This window comes from Brugia malayi, assembly GCF_000002995.4.
Source record: "Brugia malayi strain FR3 genome assembly, contig: Bm_v4_Chr2_contig_001, whole genome shotgun sequence".
In the NCBI taxonomy this organism is placed as follows: Eukaryota; Metazoa; Nematoda; class Chromadorea; order Rhabditida; family Onchocercidae; genus Brugia; species Brugia malayi.
The window spans coordinates 3,309,794-3,335,007 of record NW_025062476.1 but is presented as its reverse complement, the minus strand read 5'-3'; the positions used below and the strand labels follow the sequence as shown (position 1 = coordinate 3,335,007).

Below are 25,214 nucleotides of genomic sequence, written 5' to 3'. Positions count from 1 at the left end.
ACATCTCTCGAGACACATCCCAATCATTTGTCACTTCGAGAACAGTTCTTCCCACAAATATTCTCAATCTTTATCATCTCTCTGATAAGCTATCATTTCTGAACTGTCTTCATCTCTATAATGTAATTTCCACTCTTCGTTCGTCTTGTTAAATGCATAATGTATCTAACGTAAATGCTTTCTGCTGTAAACAGTTGTGAGCTTATCGAAATGAAAGGAATGTGTGAAACTGACAACTGAGATGTTCTGATAAGAGGGAAATGAGAATGGGAAATGATACTATCAATATAAAAGCATCTTAGTGGTATCACGGTGTTTTTATACCTACATACTAACCTTAACACTATCACATAGTACCATTCAAATTTCTTTTTAGTACCAATAAAGGTCATTTGAATGGTACTTCCACAAGACATTTAGTACAAATCGATTATGCTTACCTTCTTTAAGACAAATGCACAAAATGGTAAATAAAAGCAAATTGCTCACAAATTGCTACTTAAACAAGAGAGAAGACTTGCTAATATTCCTTTCCTATCTCATCCATACAAATTCCCTCTCTTTCTCCATCTATCATACATTTCTGAATGTATTCCGTATCTTTAAATCCGAAAATTTGGTAATTAACTAAGAGTTTAAATCATATCAAAGTCTTTCATTTTTTTTTTTCCACTTGTTAACGAACTTTTTAATTCTGTAATCTGTCTCTGATTTTCATCTAAATTAAATCGAACCAAAAGTCATTTGAAGTTTAATTTTAACCCAACTTTTTGATTAGATTATCCAAACGATGTGATCTTCAAATAATTATTCATTCAATGAATAGCCTCCTCCTAATTATGGGTACATTATAAAATCGTAAAGTTATAAAATGCTATATTAAATAATCCTATATTATCCAAAATTTGATTATCTTGCAATCAAATGCACTGATATCATCAGAATGGATCAGTTACTAATAATGAATTTGCCTTGCTAAATGTAAAAACCTTTCATTTTTCTTTTTCTTTTCTTTGCTATCAAGAAGTCATTTTAGCAATAATTTGGTAATTTCTAACCAAACAAAAAAGCTTTCTGTTATTGTCTACTTAAAGTGAAAAGAAATGACTAAGAGTGAGATGATAGTTGATTTCAAATGAAAAATTAAAGGGCGGATGGATTTCGAAATTTAGGGAGCAAGAGAAGTTAAACTGAATACGTGTATACACATACACATACACATACATACACATACACATACATACACATACACATACATACACATACACATACATACACATACACATACATACGTATACACATACACATACACATACATACACATACACACGTATACACATACACATACACACACATACATACATACATTCAATGGTGGTAATGAAGAATTGGATTTGATACAATATGTGCAATTTGAACGGACGGACAGGCGGTGAAAGAGTAACCGGACTGAGGATGGCTTTCGGTTTCGGTGTCTCTCAGTCTCGCTCTCTCTCTCTGCCCTCTCTCTCTGTGTCTCCGTCCCTGTCTGTGCAGTAGTATGAAATCTATTATTCTGTCAATGATTTCGGTTTGGTATGGTTCCGGTGAGAAGAGACGGAAAGAATGAAGAAATATGAGTGTGAATGAGAGGAAAGAGAAAAAAGGAAGAAAGAAAGAAATAATGAAGGCCAAATGCTTCAGTCAATTTTGCGGTAAACAGAAAGATTTCTTGTGAAGAATGCGGGGAGAGAAAAGGGTATGAATTTGGGGTACTTTAAGGGAATAAAACTGGGAAAATTTGCAATATTTGAAAGGTTAATTGATCAAGTGATAACAGTGATATGATAATAGTGATAACGATGTGATAGTGATAGTTTGTTTATATGGGAGATGAATGAATGTTATATGACATGTTGAAGTGAGTGGTAGAATAAGAGAGTGAAGGAAATGGAGGAGAAGGAAGATGGACGGACTGATTGAGGATGAGTAGAGATAGGTACAAGGAATATATTTGAAACTGAACGGATCAACGAGTGGGATAATTTTGTTTAGCCGAATATCGATCGATATCGATTCTATGTTAATGTGAGAATGGTTGGATCGGTATGATCAGTTGATATTAATTCACTTATTACAGTAATTAAATGATAGTATTAAATTAAATATTAAATTCAAGTATTAATTTAAAATGAAATGATAGTATTAATTAATCAATAATTTTACTAAGATTAAATTATAACTTTTTCTCTTTTCTCTTAACACTGTTTTATGTTTAAATTATGCTATATGTTAGCTTAATTTTTTTTTTTGATGAGTGACTCATTTTAAATGTTTAATTAATTGTTCGTGTTGAAAATTTTCTTGCATGAATGCATCATCGATCAAATTGAGATGAAATTAGAAGTAATGATCAAAAAACACAAAAGACCAAAAGTCTTGGGATTATAAAATGGAGGAAAAACAGAAGGAAGGAAGGAAGGAAGGAAAGATTAAGCCGATAATTGTTTAGCATTTGTTAGTAACGAAGGCATATTAATTTAACCATATTTGATTCTTTTTTTTGGTCTTTTCAATATTTCACAAAAAATTAACTTACATTATTATCCATTATGATTTCTATAACTTTAAGAATTCATCTGCTATAATTGAAATGGAATTTTCTCTTTTTGTTTCCAAAATTTTTTCATTACCCTAATGAAATTACTGCTTCATTCATTAATTAATTTGCTTTTCTATCACTCATTAAACAAACGTTACAATATTATCAAATTTATCAAACTGAAATAAAAGACCATCTTTAATGCTATATTTAGTGTTATCATTTTGAAATATTTATGAGATAATCAGTTCATCCACTTTTCGATCATTTTGAAGTTATCATTAGCAAAGCAATGCAACCAGCAATTGTTTCCATCAAATGTTCTGTTTCAGTTTGCTTTTACCTAACCAAAGCTAAAGTTAAGCTAAGATTGTTATTTGTTGTCTCAATGATACTAAATTGTATCGACTTACTTTCATCTTCCAGTATTAATCAGAATAAATTTACTATTGTTGTAAAGGAAGAATTGTAATTATTTCAGGAAAAAAAAAAAAAAAAAATAAAAACCATCTATAAAAAATGAAAAAGATTGTAAGCCATTGATTTATGCAAATTTAATGGTATGACTAAACTTCTTGAAGCTCTATCCTAAAAGAATTAGTTAATCTGTCGTCTTTTCATGCTCCAAGTTGCTAGTTTGAAAGCACAAAGCACAAAAATTGTTGATATGCTTAATTTGAATAAACAATAAGAATACTTTAAATTTTTTACTTCCTTTTCAATTTTTGCTTTTGTGGAATATTGTAGTACCACATTTCATCCTTTAACTTTACTGTCTATCATTAATTGGCGATAAATGAAATATTGAAGGAAATGATAAATACTACTCAACCATATGTATTTGCAAAATTTGAATACTATTTATAAATTATGCATAAGTTTGACAAACAGTTCAGATGAAGCATATCACAAAATCATAGAGTTCAGTTGAGGATGCCACAAGAACTGTAAACAAATTCATTTTGTGTTGAAGTGCGATGGTAGTTCATTGAAAGTGAACCATAAATATATTGCCAATATGTAAACAAACTTATCTTTACAACATAAATTGCTATTCTCATCAAATACAAAAATAAAAATATTTGAGAAATAAAAAGGATTTAACAGATGGAACATTGATTTACTTTGATTTCTTTTGATTCATTAATTTCTTAAATATTCCAATGGAATCAATCATGTAATTTGCATCCAATTTTCAGTATTTGAAAAAAAAATTATTGATTTGCAGAGCAGAAAAGTGAGTTGACAGAAAATTGAAATGATAAAGTTGATTGTTAATGATATCTTTTGAAAGTAATTGATATCTGTGTCTTTGATTAATCAATCATGTTCGAAACAGATCATCATCATCATTCACAGTATTTTGATAAATCATTGAGAAATCTAGTTCTATATTTGAATGCTAAAAGTGAAAGTTGAATTTGTCGTGATGACTTGTCACAACGATTCCTAAATAATAAATGAAAAAATTTAATTATATTTTCCTTAATTGTTAAATATCGCAACTAATTCTGCAAAGTTATACCATTAACCATTGAACAGCTATGCCAAGAAAATATCTAAATGCTAATTAATATATGTAAAACGATCGGTAATCGGTAAAGAGAAAAAGTGAGGTAGCTATTATATTGAAATATTTTTAATTTTTAAATGATTATTAAAAAAAAAAAAAGGAAAAAGAAAAACGAAATTACTAGGATTAGCAAAGGATTTTAGTATGTGAGATAATAAATGAAAAAAAATTTGCAAATGAAATTAGATAGATTGTAATCGGAAATTAAAAACCACAAAAAGATTAATGAATAAAATATTCTCTTTAGGCCTTGGCAGAAGAATTGAAAACAGAAAAAAATTTTTCAGAATGGAAATAAAATTTTATAATTTTTGATAATAATTCAATGACCTCATATAATATATATTAAATTTGAAATCATTTGTGAAATTCGATAGGAAATTGCAATCATTATTGAATAATTCTTGATGTATAGGAAAAAAAAAAGTGTTTGATCAAAGTAATAATGTCACAGTGGCGCCCATTTACGTTATTCTCAATTATTTCCTATTCCCATTTAATTACAATATCTATGTGATTTGTGTATGGAAAATTTTTTAACAACTAATTAATAATTCATTTACAACTATTAGTGATAATAATTTATCATTCTCGCAATTAATTAATGATTAGCCGCGGTAAACTAGTTGAAAAATTAATTAATTGTATATGTAAAATGTATTCAAATGCAATTTTACACTTTTATTATTTATAAATATATTAATTTCTATTAATTTATTTAATTTCATATTCAAATGCATTCAGAATGATATTACATAATCTTTTTTTTTTTCACATAATTACATTTTTTATTTTAATTACATAATTACTACATTGATGACACTGTTATGATTCAGATATATATGTTCCCAGATTCGTTATCATGAATTGATCTTGTATGAATAATTTTATCATTATTGTTATCATATCACTGATAATGTTTGCACATAATAACTGAATCAATTATGTAAATATTAGTGCAATTATTGGAAAAAAAAAGTTTTTAACATTAAATGCATTATTCAAGTAAGTCATTGTTAAGTCTTTTTGTTGTGAAGAACGGTGAATTTGATTAATTCATGGAATATGCCCAAAAGGTTAGCTATCTTTTGTTATCAGATTAAAAATTATTGATAACAGTTTAGGAAAAATCCTTTATGACTTCAAATATAATAATTAAAAATGTTCCCTTTTACACAATACAATTTTATTTTTTTATCAAATTTTTTTATTAAATTCCACTTCATTAAATGAATTTAGATTATATAATTGATTTTTTTGTGCAATAACCTAAATAAAAGATTGCGGAAAAAAAATCAAAATTTAAGATTAAGTATTATAATATTAATATAATATTTAATCTTATATAAGAGATTAATAAAAGAAAAGACTGTTCCTTTCATAGTTCACAGTTCAAACTAAACTGGCATTTTTATATAAAACTTAATTTAAACAACAAATCGAACTTTTCTTCCTATCTTCTTAGAAATAATCCTTCTTATGATAAAAAAAATTGATAATGATAAACATGATAATGATATGTGTATATGCGTCATATTTTATTCAGCAGTATATTTGATCGTATGCTTCAAAAACTTAAAATTCAACGTTCTCGTGACACAAAATATCCACCTGAACTTGTTTCAATGGTATTTTTTATATTCGATACTTTTATTTCTTTAATCATAACCATTTTCTAATAAATATTTATTCTAAATTAAAATTTGAAAAAGTGAAACGAAAGTTTATTTTATTCATCTTTCTTTTTTCTTTTGCTTTTTTGTTTGCTAGCTTATATTTTGTTTATCAAATACGACATTAACAAAAATCGATCGATTTTTTCTTAATCAATCAATAATCCATCTTTTAGCATAATTACATATTTTAGCTTTTCTTTTCGCTATATTTTAGATGGAATTGCTACCAACGATGCATGATGTCGCGGATGAGTTGATGACATGCTCGGATGCAATCTCGCGACGATTTCAACTTAAAGATGAGACAACGACTGCAAGCGAGAAACTTGCTTTATCAATCAAACTACTAACTCCAAAAGTTGCTGAACATAAGGAGGTAACAATTTAACGTTTACCTAATCAAAAATTTCAATTGCATCAAAATAATTATGTTCAAAAAAAAAAAAATTAATTAATTGGAGTAAGTAATTGCAAATTGATATGTCAGCTATATGATAAAAACTTGAAATTCAAAAACAACATTTTATCCTACATTTATAGATTCATTACAAAAAAGAATTAATTTATCAATTACTGTCGTGAAACCTCAAACTTGGGTAATTAAACCTTTATTTAACATGAAGCAAATAATAGCGCTTTATACATATCGTACGGATGCTACACCGTTTAACAAACGCGTAAACTATAAAAAATGCAATAATATAAAAATGGTGAAATAACACAAAATTATAAAGCATTAGACGCATCCCAATACCACCCAAAACATAAAGCAAATGATGGTTATGGAAGGATTGGTTGGGTTATATATAAGACTGATTTAACGAATGGAGATTAGATGGGAGGATTTCTCATGGATGAACAAAGAAGATTGTTAACAAGATTAGTTTATATACAGAACTGAACTGACCAGATATTCGGCAGAGGAGGACATTTAAATGATATGAAACAAAGACTGCTAATAAAGGGTTCTGCTAACGAAGGGTTTGCTAACAAAGGGTTTTTGTTGTGTGAGGAAAAGGAATTAGATAAGAGGAATTTGTTAGTTTTGGATATAATAATTTAAATATTTCGTCTTTCACGACAATTACTAAACATTAACTTTTTGTCTGTCCACTTGATAAGCTATTAATTAGTAGTGGAATAGTAGGTATGAATTAATTAAGGTTATCTGATTACAGATTAATTCGTAATTGACTATTAATTCCATTTATTTTTTTTTAATTGACTGATAATTATTTCTTGCAGTATGCAAATTTTTTAAAAGCTCAAAGTGAAATGTATGATATAATCGGTAATATGCAACGCACAATGTATACTGAAATTCAGGATCGGGTATGAATGAGATTTAAAATTGATGTAAATAAATATGAAAATTCCCTCATTCACTTTAAAAAAATGAAAAAAAAATTTCTTAGTAAATCATATTTTATTCATTAAATTATCTCAGTTGGCAAAACTATCTAAATTTCAATTTTTATAAATTCTTTTTGAAATTTAATTTTTTTTTTTTCAACTAAAGATATTAATTAATTACCTATCAAATATTTTGATACATGAAATTATTGAGGTGACAAATCAACTGAAAACTTGGGTTCTATCTGATTATCAACGTATTATAAATTCAATTGAACTATTAAAAGAGAAACGATATCAAATGGATATTGTAACGATGGAAGTTGAAAAGATTGGCTCAAAGTAAGTGTTTGCATTCAAAAAATGAAAATGAATTTTATAATTAATTAAAAAATATTTCAATCAATGATCATAAAGCATTGTTAGAAGAAATGATTCGATGGATAATTGCAATTTGTGATAAATTCAATCAAATTATTTTAAACTTTTATCATTTGTAACACTTTTCAAGAGTATTTCAGAGATGAAAAGACGGAAACAGCTCAAAGCTTTAAGGTGGAACAATCTCGAAAAGATTATGAGATGCAATTAGCTTTGGTTAAAGTAACTTTTACTTTATTTATTTTAATTTACTAACAAATTTCTACATATAGCTGGCAGATGTATATCAATAATAATAACAACAACAAATAAATAACATAAAAGTTTCATTATAAATACGGGAAAATTTAGCAATATTTTTTTTTAAAAATTTAAAATGTCAACTTTGTGTCATTTTATATTTAATTTATTTTTAGGCTGATTTGCGCAAAATTCCAGCAATTCTAATTGATCAAGCAACTTGTTTAAAGCATTTCAACGAATTGATGGCTGACTATCACAAGCAAATGGAGGAAGTATTGGAAAAATTTGGTGCTGGAAAAGTTTAAATTATTTTTTTGAATACAACTATTTTGATACAAATTAAATTGCTACTATTTATAGTTTCTTTTTTTTTTTTTTTTTTTTTTTCGTTTTGATGAAATGTAATTGAAAAGAAAAATTTTGTTATAAATCCACTGAAAAGCACATTGATTATGAATAAATGTGTCAAATACTTTCAATAGATAATTGTAATGTGAAAATTTTCATTGCGACACTTCAATGTCATCCATTCAGTTATTGATCAGCTATTCAAAAAATTTTTTAAATATATAATTTGATAATTTAAAAATTACATTTCATTGAATAATTTACAACAATTTCAAAATTTTAGTTTTGTTTCCATTTTATCACAATTTTAAAGAAATTGAAATCTGACAGAATAACAAAAAGCAAAGATTGAATGATAACAATCATTGGCGAATCATTCATCATTTTCATCATTATTTCATAAACATAACTTACTAAATGTAACACTTTTTCTTTTCACTTCAAAATTTTAAAATTTAAAAATAAATCAATAAATCATATTGTGTCATTTACTTATATAATCAATGACAATTGTGAAAGGAAAATTCAGCTTAGAATTTGATTTTTAGTGATTTTTTTTTTTTTTTTTTTCAAATAAAAATGAATGATAAATGAAAAAGACTGGTTGAATTTATTTTTGTCATTTGTTTGAGTAACATTTTACAACCCGTTTCACAATAATCAATCTTTACATCTCTGCAAACATACAAATTTCAATGGAAAAAAAGAGCGGAACGAAAATTTAAACAATAAACCTTATCATTACTGCTAACAATTATTATGGATGTATTTAGGAAATTTAATTTGTACTTTGCAAAAGAAAAAAAAAAACACTTATTGAATTAATTTTTTTTTTTTTTCAAAATAAATTATTCAATATTTTTTTGAAAGTAAAAATCAAACTTATCTATCGTTTCTATTTTAAGAAATTAACTTTACTGTTGATAGTTTATCAACATGTAATATTATCATTAGACTCAAATTTTTCATAAAAAATTTCTGGGAAAAAAGAAATTTGTATCTAATTTAAATATTTGCAATATTTTGTTAGAAATAAAACAACAAATAAAATTATTTATTTATAGTTCAGTCAAACATGAAGAAAAATTTTTTTTCTTTTTTTTTCTAATCACTAAATTAGCTATTGTATTATATGTTTTATGGTGATCTTTTCCGGAAATATTGTGAACAGTTGGACGATAATTTCCATTGATTCTGAAAGTATTGTGGTGGTGGTGCATCTGCTTCTAAATATGGTACCATAAATGCCCAAATTGATTGATTTAAAGGAATTTGATCGAAATCACCTTGATGATAAGAATACTGTAATTAAATAAACATATGTTTAGTTAAAATTTTAAAAAAGCATTACAAATGCTCAATAGTTGAAATTTATTTATATTTGATTGATAACAAACTGCTAAATATTTTTTTGGAAAAGGAATGAATGATATACTGATAATGAGTGATAAGTCCAGAAGATGCGTGTTGTAAGGCAATAGGCCAATACCACATCAATTGTATAATGCTTCCTGGCCAATAATATACATGTAATGGCCACAAATGTGGCACAGTAACATAACTCAGCCAAACAAAAAAATTTCTTTGGGCAGTATTGTTTCAAAGCTAATGCAGCCATAAATAGTGATATGGTATGTCCTGATACGATCAGATCACCACAAAGCTCTCTGTAAAAGGAACTGTAATTTTGAAACAGTTTAGAATTTGCAGGAAAAAATTCAGAATATAAATTTATACATAATTAATAATTAATTAATTATTTAATGGTAATGATAGAACGTAAATGATATATAAATATTTTCCATTAAATAATATATGTTGCAAAAATTTTTAAATATTTGATGGAAGAAATTGTTTTAAAGTTAATCTTTTACTGAAAAAAATAGTTTATTCTTTTTTGGAAAAAAATTATTAAAATAAATAAAAAAAGAAAAAAAAAAAAAAGGCAATTAACCGTGGACGAAGTTGTTCAATTCCAACTGACCAAAATGTCCTTAAAACTCGACTAATTATTATATTTAAGCTACCATTACTTTTCGGTGCGCAATATGTTTTCTCACTTGGCACAGGTACCTATAATAGGAGACAGTTTTAATTTTAATTTCAATTTTATCAATAACAATTATAAAACAGAGATTTGTGTGAAAAAAAAAATGAGGGGAAATTTTTCTTCATCATTTTTAAATAACTGATAAGTTTTAAAAAATATTGAGTATTGAAATCTCGAAATAATATTGTAATCAAATGCCATTGGTTTAAATTTTTTTTCTCATTATGTTAATATCACATTTTATCTCATTTAATCCTATTTCTATTACTTTATTAAAATATTTTACTGTCTCTTAGGTGTTAACACAAAAAGTTATATAATTTTTTAAATTCATACAACCAAAGCATTGATTGATTTCCTGAATAGTATTGCTAGTGATAATAGTAATATTAACTGATAAAATGATACGATATCAATAATGAGTGCTCTAATAATGATGTAGAAAAGAATGTAAAAGAAAAATAAACTCATATCTTTTTTCAAAAATTTTTTAAATTTATTTAAAAGTTTTGCAATTATAATTTATACCATAAAATTAAATGCATTATTTGCATGAATTTATCAAATATTTTCAATCGAAATTTCTGATATATCATTTGTTTGAACTATAAATGAGCGAAAAAAAAATTAAGCATTTGATGCAAAACAATGTTGCATATTGTCATCAAACATTCTTTTTTCACTTTTTTTTTTCCTCAATTTAATTTTTCAGTAATTAGAAAAATGTGTAGGAAAAAAGTGAAAAAAAAAAAGATAAAATAATTTACTTAATTATAGTAATTTTCATTATATTTTCCATTTTGTGCTAATTATTGCGAGGAATGAAAAACAAAATTTCAACAAACATAAAATTATTTCACTTGTTTATGCAATTTTTGATAAATATCTCAAAAAAAAATCAATGATTTTTATTTTTCAACTTAAATTTTAATTGTTTTTTTTCCAATTGATTTGTTATTTTTTTTGTTTTGTTGAAAAAATTGTTGATTATTACAAATATTTTATGAGATATTGTGTAATAATTGATTATTTTCAACTTATATAATTATTGTGCAGTCAGTGCGAAAAAAAATCAAAATTTTGCAATTTTAAAAGTTAAAAAAAATTAAAATTAAAAAAAGAAGAAAAAAAAAGTGAAATTAAACCTGAAATATAACAATGCAAAAAGCGCGAAAAGTGTAGCATAAAGCGGCGCAAAAAAAAATCCTTCGAATGACAATCCATCGATATTGGTGACAAAATATGACAATAAATAATGCCACAATTAGAGTAATCATTATAAACTCTGTTACTAGGATTGAATTTGTTATCTGTAACAAATAAAATTAAGGAAAAAAATTCACATTTTTTATCATTTTTTTGATTTGAAAGAAATAAAGATTGACAGAAATAAATGATAGTAATTTTTAATTCAATAATTTAATAATAATAACATAATTCAAATAGTAAAAATATTTTTGTAAAAAATGAACTGAATTTAATTCTAGTAAAACTAAACGAATTTCTCACTTCAGGAAATAAACTGAACCATAAATCCGGTAGTGGACGTACGCCATTACGTGGTATTCGATCATGTACCCATGCTAATGCTAATTCATTTGCAAACCATGCTAAAACCTAAAAAGTATAATATTTATTTCAAAAAAAATAGTTAAACTGGATGAATAAATCGGTTAAAATGACTAAAATGAGTAAATCTTAATTCATAAAATTCATAAAATTAACCTAAACTTTGATTTTAATGGCTATTATTAAAAAATTTTTTTAGCAGAATTTAATGATAAAATATTTCAAATCTTAGACAATATTTTGGACAGCAATAATTTTTAAATCTTTCTAATATTCGATCTAAAATTAATACTATTATTATTTCAAAAAATGATAACAAAAGAGAAGTTGGAATTATGAATATGCTATCTCCCATCAAATTGATTTATTTAACTTTAGTAAATTTAAAAATTAAATTAAAAATGGCATAAATTTCCCATAAATTTTAATTATATATTATTATATTAAATTATATTTAATATTAAATTTTTCAGGAACAAATATTTAATCATAATATATCTGATCTTTGATTTATGAAAAAAAAATCTTTTTTGGTTGAAAAACAAAACTAAAATTAAATTTTTTTTTTGACGCATCAAACTTGAAAAATTTATGATATAAAATTTGAATCTAAGTTTTTGTTTTAATAAAAAATCCATTTATTTTATGCAAAAAAAAAGAAAAGAATATAAAGTGGAAATAGTATATAATAAAATAATAAATTTTGCTTAGACAATAAAATTAGTATAATAATAAAATTTGTTGAAATTATAGCTAAAACTTACTAATAGAATAGTTGCAAGAAACGTTGGTCCACGTTTTGATTTAAATGTTTTATCAATTTGAATATCATTAGATGTTATTGTCACTCCGTACATTTATTTATTTATTTCCTTAAAAAGAATATTTAACAAATCGTAAGCAAATTGTAAAAATACGAAATTAATTTCTTCTCCTTCCACAAATAATTAATTAATTAATTATTACTGCTAATGATTAATCGATACTGAATATTAATTTTGTTTCCTAGAAAGCTATCAGATCTATTCGTTACAGCAATAAATGTAAAATTTATTATTATTCAAAGCTTTCTTATATGAAAAAACAAGAAAGAATTTGATATATAATTTTGTTAAACTAAAATTTCATATATTAAAAATTGAAATACAGAAAATTAATTGAAAGTAATTAAAATTTTTTTCAACCATATTGCAATATAAATTGTATAATACAATTTTATATTTAATTTTCCAATTTAAAATTACAAGAAAAAAACGATCGCATTTATTAACAAATATAAAATTTATAATGAAAAATTTTCAATGAAATATTTGAATGAATCATTTGTGGAAAGCGAAATTTTTTTTTTAAACATTTAAATAATTAACAATCATTTATTGTCCTGTATTAAATATATGACAATAATTAAATGATAATATGATAAACTGATAAGCAGATCAATAAAAACTAACAATTTAAAGCATTTTTCCTCTAATCAGAAAATAATTACTTGTGTTATTTGTTCAATGATAAATTAAAAGAAAAAAAAATCATTAATAAAAAGGAACTGAAAAATGTAACTATAATAAAATCATAAATGATAATTTAATTAATGAATTAAGGAAAAATTAATTTGATTATAAAGATAGCAAATTTGTCTATTATCAATGAATAGTTGTTATGTATTATTTATTGAACAGATAAACTGATAAGAAGCTAACACAATAATGATAATAATAGTCGAATGTTAGTGAATGTAAGCAATTATGAAAAATACATCAATCAAAAACTGTAAAATTAAGAAAAACGAAAAAAAAAAAAGAAGAAGAAGCATTTTATTGAACGAATTACTTATAAAAATAATTTGTCATGAAGAATTGAAATTGTTGAAAATGTGAGATTAAATGGAAACTTCCGTAACTTATTGATAAGATATTACTAATTGTATATGATATATTGATAATTTGCAGTATCAAATTGCTATCTTAACATCATCCCAACGAATCAAAAAACGAAATAAATTATTTATTTTCTATGATAATAATATTATCAGTAATGAATAATAATCATACATTGATATAATTTAAAGTTTGTATAAGTTTAATTTGTATATATCAATATTCCATTTAAAAAAATTCATTCTATTTTAGATAATAGATGAAAAATATATGGAAAATTTTTGAGAATAAATTCAATTTTATTTCATTTTACTCGAAACTTATCATACATTTTTTTTTTTTTTTTCATTCAAATATGATAAATTATTATTGCAATATTCTATATTTATGTCTTATTTTCTATTTAAATATTGTAAATTATAAATAATTTTGCCATGAATTATTTGAATTAGATGAAAGGAAGAGATATAATCAATTTTGTTTATTAAAATTTTCTCTCATTTTTTTTTTTTTTTTTTTTATTAATCATCATTTGATGTATGAAAAAATATAATAACATAATAATTCTTTTTTTTTTAAATTCTAATTTAATTTTACAATAAGAATTTTCTCTTCTCTTTCTTTTCCTTTCTCTTTCTTGTTTACTTTTCTTTTTTCCTATTTTAGTATGATTATTGATTTAATATGTTTTATGTATTTTATCAAAATAAAATGGAAAATAAAATTTTAAGAAAAATATTGGTAGCATTTTTGCTTTTCATTAAAATAAATTTCAAATTCAATACAATGATTAAAAAAAAAAAAAAAAAATTAGTTAGACGATTAAGTTATGAATGTAAAACTTCTCAGATACGATAATATTTAAAGATTAATTTTAAAGTGTTCAGTTAAATTTTATTTTGTAAACTTTGAAATTTTTTTTTTTTTCAATAAAAATCTAAGCAATATTTTATTATCTGAAGGATGAAAAAAAAAAGTGTATTATGGTAGATAATTCTTTTTTTTTTTTTTGTTTTCAAATTAAATTTTAATTGCATAATTAATTCAATCTTTTATAAATTAAATAGTTTAAAGTAAAGATTGAAGTTTTATAAAATGAGTAGATAATAGCAGTAGTCGTAAGAAGAAAAATGGAAAGATAAATAAAAACTTAAAATTAATTTGTTTTTTTTTCTCTCTCTCTCAAAATATTCATAATGCGTGATACTTTTATGCATTTATGATAATATAAAATTTATTTTTCAACTGATAATTTCAATGTTTGTTTTTTTTTTTTTTTTCACTAAGTTGTTACCATAGATACAAAAAAAAAAAAAGAAAAAAAAATGAATGAATGAATGAATAAAATTATTTGAATCGTTAGATATTCATTAATTTAACTTAGCTATTCCAAATTTATATATCATTTATCATTAGTGCTTAGTCAGTAACACCCACCAATTTCTCTCTAACTTTTTCCCATTAATGAAGCAATAACCAAACGAAATCGGCAAATTTTCATCGACAAATACAATTTATTTAATTATAGCATGCTTTTTTGTAATTATCAGATACGAATTAAAATCTAATTTGAAAGCAAAATAGCATGAACAAACGAAAATGTCAAGCGAGAAAAATAGAATAGTCGAAGTGTTTAATTTAAAAAAAAAAAAAAAAAAGGTATTAGATTTAGTATTAGTTTATTTCATAATTATTTGTTTTGTTTTCTTTTTTTTTTTTTCTTCATAAAAAAGAAAGATCAATTAGAGAAAAATAATTGGAAATGTGACATGAAAAAATCTGAAAAAATATTTAAACTTGAAATAAATATTATAAATTGAATTGAACAAAAAAATGAAGCGAAATTTGAAGTTGAAAATGAAATAAGGTCATCATGAATGGATGAATGAATGAATGAATGAATGATCTATATATTACTGCAAATTTTTTCACTTTAAAAAAAAATTGAAACATTATGATGACCAAACATGGACATATGATGACCAAAGGCCAAAAACAATATTCAACTATTTAAATCAATTGGCAGATGTAAATTTTGATTGCAAATGTAAGCGGATGTAAATGTAATTATAACCGATAACTTAAATTTTTTACTCTTTTAGTTACTCGTATTTAATCCAAGAATTGCATATTGTCAAAGTAAAGTAAACAAATTTTATATTAGCATTATCTCGGAACATTTTTGTTACTTTTGTTACTAGGCTAGTAGCAGTAAACAACAATAATAATAAATAACAAGTGATAATACTAGTTTAAAGCAATAAGTAAACTAACAAATAAAGGATATTACATTACTAAATAAAATATTAGATCATTCTACTTCTTCACGTACGTTTCCATTTGACCTCATCAGTCTCTGTCAAAATCAGTGTCATAAGTTTTTAATTTTACTTTTCTATAAACAGGTTGAAATTTAAAAACTATTCGTTCAAATAATAAAATGGTATCAGTGCATACTTTCCGTAATCACAAAGATTATAAGTGATAAGGTGATGAAGAACATTACTGCTGATAACTGATAACATACCGAGAGAGTCTGTTCTGAGAAGCTAACTGATACTGTTATATCGAATAATGAAAGAAAATTGGTTCTTCTATCGATTCCTAAGAATATATTCGCTTTATCAGTAACTTCTGCGATCCTTAAATTTCGCTCACATCATTAATGGCATTGTTGCAGAATGAAAATTGAAACTGATGTATGTTTCAGTAGTTTTATTATTGATAAAAGGCAAATTCTGTTAGAGATTTGGTGATAAATTAAATTGATAAGAAGTATTAAATTAGGTGGACCATTTTATTAGATGACCAGAACAGAGTACTACAGAGTTGACCACTGGATCAGATGTGACCAACAGATTGATTAGTTTTGAATAGACATCTCAAAGTGAATCGGTCAAATGAGACCAACTCGTAATAAAGTGCGCATACGCATATGCTACGTGATAGGAACGATACTTCGGAACAAACATACGTGAACAACGTCTAACAGTCGTAAACGTTCTTCGATAACGGAATTTAATAAATTTAAAGCATAGCGATTGAAGATGAAGAGAAATGTACAAATATTGTAATACAGTAAGTGGAAATAATTAAAAGGGATAAAAAAGGTCACAAGAGGTTATAATTATAGAAAGATCAAGGTAGAGGAAGGTAGGAGAAGACAGGAAATTGTGATCATAAAAGGCCAAGAAAAAAAAAGAATCTGTACGAAATAAAGGTAGAAAATGAGAAAGAAGAAAATTAAAAAAAATTATTGGCTGATTGATTGATATAAGAAAAGGATCGATCATTTAGAAGAAGAATAAAAATAAAAGTAAATAGACGAAAATTGCGTACACATTTGAAAGAGCAATGAATAGAGGAAATGGAATTAAGAAAGATTTTAAAATAATGAAAATCGGTAAAGAAAAAGTAGGATTAAGAAAAGGGAAATGACTGTCGAAATAATAAAATACATAAAGAATAGATAGAAGAAAGAGGTAGAAAAGAAGGTGAACAAAGCAATGACATTTGAATATAATACTTTAAATAAATAAGCTATAATCAATTTAAAATAAAATTTTATGAACCTAACTGAAAAGAAAGGTTATAATTGCAACTTTTACATTATAAAAATTACAATCGTGTCGATTAGTTTGCTATATTTACTACAAATAAATTGTAATTAATAAAAACTAATTGCTATTAAAAGTAATTCAAATTAATAAAACTTGAAGCTAGAAAGAGAGAAAAAGCAAAAGAGTATTATGATGATGAATATTTTGCAAGTTGCTTAAGAAAAAAAAAATGAAAAGGAATGAAAGGAAAGGAAAATAATTGTTGAGAGGAAATAGAAATGGGATCAATTTTGAATACTGAAAAAGAAGACAAAAAAAAAAAAATTGCTATAAAGAAGAAAGGAATGATAGGTATTAAGATCAGTGATAGAAACTGATTATCTTATCAGTAACTGACTGTATGAAAATTCATTTCGAAATGTCAATATAACTGAGTTATTATTTCGATACGTGGCCATTTTCATCACAAATATGAATGCAATATTACTTTTAAAAACGATGATAAGATATAATTCAAAGGAAAAAACTATCGTAGAAAGTGACAATAAACATTTTAAAATTAGAAAATTTCAGTTTGAAAATTAGATGAGCGGAAAATTAGATAAAAGTATCTTACATATTTTAAGTGTGATTATTAAATTCTTCCATTCTAATGCTTTTTCTTTTAATTATTGCATTATGTAAAATTTTTTTTTTTTTTGGATTTACAATTAATTGCAATTTTTTTTGAATTTGAATCTTTTCTCTACTAGGAACTTTTTTTTTTTTTTCATTTGGAATCATTTGCATAGTATCAAATATTCTATTATCATTTTGAAAATGCTGTCAAAGTAAAAATAGTAAAGGAAATATTGTGACATATTTTCTCACACATATACTAAATAAAATTACCTCACTGACCTCAAAATGACCTCAAAGATTAAAGATTAGAAAAAAAAAATCTTTGAAACATCAAACATTCACGAATTTTTCAATTATAATGCATTTACCTGTGATAATCGTAATGTAAAGATATTGTTATGGGTAAATTGGAGATAGTATGAATTAATAAAAAGGACGAAAGAAGGATTCAGGTAAGCAACGATGAATCATAGGGAAAGATCGATGATCGATCATTAATGCATGTTTGATGTTTTAGAAGCAGCGAAAACTTATGGAATGCTTCGAGCTGCCATTGCTGGCTGAGTGGTTGAATTCTTTGTTCTGCGAAATGCATGGTTCATACATAGTTAGAGAAGCATTAAATCAAATCAAAATTAAGGAAAGAATTAGATGGAAGGAAATTATCATTATTTATTACCATTATCGTTATTATTATTTATTACTATTATCATTATTATTATTATTGTTATTATTATTGTTATTGTTACTGTTATTATTATTATTTGTTATTACTATTTATTGCTATTATTTATTTATTTTAGCTATTGGTTTATTATTATTATTACTATCATGATTATTGTTGTCATCATCATAATTGTTAATGTTTTCATTATCATTATTCTTACTGTTGTATTATTAATTATTATTATAACCATTATTAATTAAGAAATGACTACACCGCCGATCAAAGTCAGCGAAGGTATTTACAACAATTTCACTAATTTATGATCTGTAGGAGTATAATAATGAATCACCATGTTGAAATATTTGTGGGCCAGCATGACAAGTAAATAAATGTTGTCACACTTGAGAGTAATTAATCGATAGATCAATTAATCAGCAATGATAGTAAATGAGATAATTTAATCATGATTAAAATAAAGGTTTTATTTTATTGCTTTCAATAAAAGACTTATGACCATCTACTAGAAAAGAAAAAAATATTATCAATGCAAATAAAGTGAGGAAAAAAAAGGCAGAAAGAATTATTTCCAGGTGGATGACAATATTTTCCGTTTCAGCTTAATTTGATTCTTAGCAAAAAGAAATGAATAATTTTTAAAGAGAAAGAAAATTAATAATATTGAAGCATTTAACCTTGGAAAAAAAAAACTTACATTTAATATTTTTTGTAGAATTTTAAATAAATCCGGTTATATTATCAATGCTAAGATAGAAATATCTTTGAAACGAAAATTCTAAAAATTATCGAAGTTAATTGCTTACTTAAATGAAATATATGCTAAAATATAAATAAAGAAAGAAGGATCGAAAGATGATGAATTGTAGAAGAATGTTTTTTTGATAGTGAATAATATGTTAACAGTCGAAGGTAGATGATCCGATTATTTATGATAACAGGGAAAAAGACAGAGGCAAAAGCATTCGCTTACCTTGCTGACCTCTAACCTCTAAAGGTCATATTTAAAATGGAATTCTACATTGCTTAGATTGAATTTCTTCAGCAAAATCAATTTTCTAAGAGTAAAAAATTATGGAATAAAAAAAAAAAAGAGACATATGTTAGTTTGAGAAATAAAATTTGAACTATTCAGTTGTTTGTGCAACGAATCAAATTGTTACATTTAAAATAACAAGCAAATACTTCTTAAAGTGATTCCTTCCATTTTGTCTGTGATTGTTTAAGATTGCTTCTTTGATAATAATTTGAAATAAAAGAGAAAAAAAAATTTTTTTTTCACGTGCTATTTTACTTTTATCATCGTTAGCTGCAATAATAAATGAAATATCTGTTAAATATTAATGTTATATTGTAAATGTTAGATTCAAACAAATTTAATTTAATATAAAATAATTAATTTATAAATAAATAAAGCGCTGAAATTTTCCAAAATTTTTTAATATTTTTGCGATTTTTTTACCGTTTTGATGAATTATCAATAAATAAAAAAAATTATTTCTTTGCAGATTTCATAGCTGAATACTAAACTTTTAATGATCTTCCAAACTGATGATCCTTTATACTATTCCCTTTCATAAAACAGAAAATTTTCTTTGAAACGATGAAAGTAAAACAAAAAAAAAAAAATGAAACTAACAAAATTATTTTAAAATATAATTTTGAAAGTGATAAAAAGATTTTTATCGAAGATAAATACACCTGTAATTATGGGAAATTTTTAGCATTATCTTAAAACTTAAAACCTTTTGCGTCACAAAAGAAATTCGATGAATTCCAATGGAAATATTCGTCATTTCTCAAATTAGAAAAGGAAAACAAACATATTTTGAAATGGAATTTTCAAACAAAATAATGATTTTAAAAACTTTGATCACAAAGAAAAGAGTTTACTTACTAATGTGCTAGTAAATATTCCGATAGTAATTATAATAAAAAAAGTTATGGATTAATTGAATTCTATTATTTGGCTGATTTATTTGCATACTCTAATGCTTACAGTGTCCAATTATGTTTCCATGATAGTACTAATATAAATACGTTTAGTATTCCGGAAACCGGTAATATTTATTATTTCAGTAACATGCTGTGTTGTGAAGAATATTTCATGAAATATTTCTTTCTATCATTCCTTGGCATTTCTATAACAGAAACTTAATGAATGACACTGATTTGAAAAATCAATTGGTCACTATTTCAGAATGGACCGAACAATAGCCATTATTCATCATCCAACTTTTATCATCCCATAAACTATCTCAATTTTATCATTTTTTTATCAGACTGATTTTTCACTTTTCATCGTCGAAATGCAAGGATAACTTTTGACATAATTTGGATATTAATCAGTGGTTCTCTATATGTCAGAATCTACAAGATTATAATGGAAACTTCAATAAATTAATTTCAATTTACATTTGCTTAAAAATTGGCCATTTTTTGGCTAATAAATCTTTTCAACATTCTTTAGAAGAAAAAGTTGTAGAAGTAGGCCTAAAGTAAGTTAACTTAAGATTTAAGAGAATCGGAAAAAGCTTTTAGCCATAAAAGAAATCAGTCCAATAGAATTAATATCCATAAAAATTATTCACTTAAATGAATAATTTTTGCATTTAATTTTCAATTTGGCCCTGCAACGAAACCTTTGGTCAAATCATTTCAGTCATTTTTCCATGTGATTTCAATCAAACAAAGTACACTTCCACTTTCGTTCCTTCACATTACTTTCAGATATAAAATCATGAGACTATTTGAAATTTCAGTGGAAAACATTTTCATCAATAAAATTATCTGTGACCGAAGATTCCGAATATTCAGCATGTAACACGGAAAACCACAAAACCGGAAACTTTCTGGCATAAAGTTTTTTACAATAATAACTATTTACAAATCAGTAGTACCAGGAAATTCTAACAGAAATGTCAAACTTAAGAATACCATCAGAAATACGAAAAAGGAAGCGGATGAAATTTGTTATGCACTTAATAAACACTACTCATTCACACTCATACAAAATAAACTTTATAATGATTGAACATTTTTGTAAAAAACAAAAAATACCTCATCTACGACGATTTATTCCAGTCGAAATTCAAATTTCATTTCCATGTCAGTTTGTCAAATTCACTTTTGAAATGTTATGTAAATGCAATCAAAGAATGTGGATGAGTTTAACAGACAATGTCCTTATCCTTATCACTACTTACTAATTGCTTATCTTTATCACTCCTTACTTTTAGTTTATGATACTAGCACACATTATTATCACCCACAGCTCTAGTCCATCTACTTTGCTTTGATAACTGTTATGGTAGTCAGTCATGAATGCACCGCGGAAAATAGGAATTTTCTTGCGGAATTACTGGAATGTTAGACGAATATAACATATTCCTACGCCATAACATATTTGCTTATAGCAAATGAAAAATGAAAAATTTATTGATCTATCATTATACAATATGATAATCAATGATAAGTTGATAAGGATCAAATTTATTGACTATTGAAATTTGGTGTCACATTGGAGAGGAGGCAACAAACTACGGTAAATAATGAGTAAAGATATGAATACAACAAGTACAATCCAGTATCGTAGTTCCACAGACCATTCCATATCGGTATACTTCGATTCCGATCCACCCTCATACATAGCTTTATAACTGACCGGTGGCTTTATATCGTCCATGTCATCATCATCCGGTAACATTGATTCCTGAAACTTTCCACCAATAATGATCAGTTCTTCCCCTAACAAAAAGTGTTAATCAAATTCTGAAAAAGAGAAACTCCTCCACACTTCCTCTCATCAATAAAATTCGTTAATCTACAATTGTTAAATTTGCCATTTTCAAATATTCATACTATCATTTGCATATTTCAAATCTTCAAAGCAGGCAATGGTCGGAAATGTAATCGATATGTTATCAATTCCACTGCAACAAATTTATTTTATGTGTGACTCATAAACACTGATTACCATTTGTAGTGTGCATTAAGCGCCGTCATCGTGTGGACTGGTGAAGGCGGTTGTGATGACAATTCGGCAGTAGGTGCCAAAACATCCATCGTTCACGCTTTTTTAATCTTATCTTTTCACTCATTACCTATTTTACTCAAAAAATGAAATAATCTCTTTCTCATCTTTTTCCTATCCATCATTTTTTCATTCTTAAAACTATATGCTAATTTTTCGAATAATTTAAATTATTTTACTTATCAAAAGCAATTATTATTATTTCTGTCTAAAAAAAAAATAATATAAAGTAAAAGCTTTTGTTTAAAAAATAAAATAAAATAAAGCAAGTTAGTTTCACTATGTTCGCTGATTGATTCTGGAAAATTTACATGAAATTTTGAGATTTTCGTATTCCACCGATAGTATAAATAAAACAGAGCTATGATTTGCTTCATTTGTACTACAATCGTTGACGCTGTTGGGCTGCCTTTAAATTGGTATGTCCGGTGAGATATTTTTTGACTTCGGCGTGAAACCAGTTAAGAAACGGAAAAGTCAAGTGCGTGAAAATCAGGTGGGTTTTTTCTCGATATTTCTTTAGTTTTCATTTATTATTAAAGCATTCAATTGCATATAGTAATTAAATTTTTATCAAAAAGATTCAATGATGAGTTATAGGTGGAATCAACGGAGAATGAGGAAGAAAATGAAAATTCGGAAGTTAGAGGTGGAAGGGAAAAAAATCACATTTGGAAACGTACCGACTATACAAAAGCTAGTGCTGTATGTCTCCGTTATTTGTAATTTCAATCTAAAATAAAAGCTTTTCAATATAATAAACCTAAGATGATTCAAATTGTAAGTTGCGTTATTCAAAAAACTTTTTAATTTTACGTAAAATTTAGGTGGATGCAATGGGTCTTTACAGCAGCGGTAAACAAAATGAAAGTGACAATTCAGCAACGCGAAGGAAAGTTCGTTTATGTATGCTAGAAGTTGAACTTTCAATTAATCCTTACTTCATATTTTTTAGCTTTATTTGCGTATTGTCGTACAATTATCAATGGTCAAATGAGCAAATGATACTAAATAGGTGACAATCCTGTAGGTGACAAAAGTTTGGCAAAAGTCTAAGATTTCTCGAGTAAATTCGTCTACCATTGATGATTCCTTCATTCGGCAAATTCTTATCATTCTTAATCTTTTAACTATATATATATTCCATTTATTCAAATTTTAGTGCGTAAACCGAAAAGGAAATCGAAACATCGGCAAAGAATTCGCGGAAAAGTACTCAAATATTTTGTTTACTAAATGACATAATGCTACATTCTTTAAACAGAAATAATAATAATCGTTTACAAAAAAATAAATAAATAACATATAGTTTCAGGAAAGAAAAGATGAGAAACAGAAGAAAGATGAGGAAGAGATTATTTCATTGTCGAGTGAAATAAGTAAGAGTGAAAAGGATGAGAAAGAACGGAAAAAGCGAAAAAAAAGAAAAAAGAAACGTTCGGATGAGTCAACTAACGGTCGCGAAATTGACAGGAAAGGTCGAATCCTGAAAACGAAGAAGAAACGTCGACCGTTCAGGCCAAAAGATAACGATGATGAGGATGATACTGGATTAGAAAAGCGAGCAGTGACTATTTCGGCACCTGCTGTCCATTCATCATCACAACCGCACCCACCGGTACACGTGGAGGAAAACACGAAGACGGCGCTCTGTGCACCATCAATGGTAATCGGTATTTGTGAGTCACATGGCAAATTGAATAACTGTAGGTTAACGAATTTTATTGATGAGAGGAAGTGTGGAGGAGTTTCTCTTTTTCAGAATTTGATTAACACTTTTTGTTAGGGGAAGAACTGATCATTATTGGTGGAAAGTTTCAGGAATCAATGTTACCGGATGATGATGACATGGACGATATAAAGCCACCGGTCAGTTATAAAGCTATGTATGAGGGTGGATCGGAATCGAAGTATACCGATATGGAATGGTCTGTGGAACTACGATACTGGATTGTACTTGTTGTATTCATATCTTTACTCATTATTTACCGTAGTTTGTTGCCTCCTCTCCAATGTGACACCAAATTTCAATAGTCAATAAATTTGATCCTTATCAACTTATCATTGATTATCATATTGTATAATGATAGATCAATAAATTTTTCATTTTTCATTTGCTATAAGCAAATATGTTATGGCGTAGGAATATGTTATATTCGTCTAACATTCCAGTAATTCCGCAAGAAAATTCCTATTTTCCGCGGTGCATTCATGACTGACTACCATAACAGTTATCAAAGCAAAGTAGATGGACTAGAGCTGTGGGTGATAATAATGTGTGCTAGTATCATAAACTAAAAGTAAGGAGTGATAAAGATAAGCAATTAGTAAGTAGTGATAAGGATAAGGACATTGTCTGTTAAACTCATCCACATTCTTTGATTGCATTTACATAACATTTCAAAAGTGAATTTGACAAACTGACATGGAAATGAAATTTGAATTTCGACTGGAATAAATCGTCGTAGATGAGGTATTTTTTGTTTTTTACAAAAATGTTCAATCATTATAAAGTTTATTTTGTATGAGTGTGAATGAGTAGTGTTTATTAAGTGCATAACAAATTTCATCCGCTTCCTTTTTCGTATTTCTGATGGTATTCTTAAGTTTGACATTTCTGTTAGAATTTCCTGGTACTACTGATTTGTAAATAGTTATTATTGTAAA

At 25.8% G+C, this 25,214-nt stretch overlaps 4 protein-coding genes across 5 annotated transcripts; 2 read left to right on the top strand and 2 right to left on the bottom strand.

Moving 5' to 3' along the window:
* Positions 1-5,219: 5,219 nt before the first annotated feature.
* Bm9603 (Uncharacterized protein) lies at positions 5,220-8,112 on the top strand (the record flags this gene model as incomplete). Its single annotated transcript, XM_001894263.2, has 7 exons — positions 5,220-5,230; positions 5,701-5,782; positions 6,045-6,206; positions 7,076-7,162; positions 7,398-7,525; positions 7,705-7,786; positions 7,981-8,112. The coding sequence occupies 7 exons, from the start codon at positions 5,220-5,222 to the stop codon at positions 8,110-8,112; spliced, it is 684 nt and encodes a 227-aa protein (XP_001894298.2).
* A 1,180-nt stretch (positions 8,113-9,292) lies between these two features.
* Positions 9,293-12,631, bottom strand: Bm6225 (Uncharacterized protein; the record flags this gene model as incomplete). Its single annotated transcript, XM_043078283.1, has 6 exons — positions 9,293-9,457; positions 9,591-9,822; positions 10,110-10,228; positions 11,351-11,515; positions 11,715-11,822; positions 12,539-12,631. The coding sequence occupies 6 exons, from the start codon at positions 12,629-12,631 to the stop codon at positions 9,293-9,295; spliced, it is 882 nt and encodes a 293-aa protein (XP_042934217.1).
* A 9,382-nt stretch (positions 12,632-22,013) lies between these two features.
* Positions 22,014-22,579, bottom strand: Bm9604 (Uncharacterized protein; the record flags this gene model as incomplete). Its single annotated transcript, XM_001902731.2, has 2 exons — positions 22,014-22,226; positions 22,529-22,579. The coding sequence occupies 2 exons, from the start codon at positions 22,577-22,579 to the stop codon at positions 22,014-22,016; spliced, it is 264 nt and encodes an 87-aa protein (XP_001902766.2).
* A 389-nt stretch (positions 22,580-22,968) lies between these two features.
* On the top strand, positions 22,969-24,581 carry Bm17484 (Uncharacterized protein; the record flags this gene model as incomplete). Of its 2 annotated transcripts, XM_043078281.1 has the most annotated exons (6): positions 22,969-23,043; positions 23,148-23,252; positions 23,375-23,453; positions 23,710-23,759; positions 23,863-24,213; positions 24,369-24,581. In XM_043078281.1, 6 exons carry the CDS (start codon positions 22,969-22,971, stop codon positions 24,579-24,581), a joined length of 873 nt encoding a protein of 290 aa, XP_042934215.1. The 2 variants fall into 2 exon arrangements, with proteins under 2 accessions (XP_042934215.1, XP_042934216.1); XM_043078282.1 differs by lacking the exon at positions 23,710-23,759 and having other exon boundaries at positions 23,375-23,443.
* Between the last annotated feature and the right edge of the window lie 633 nt (positions 24,582-25,214).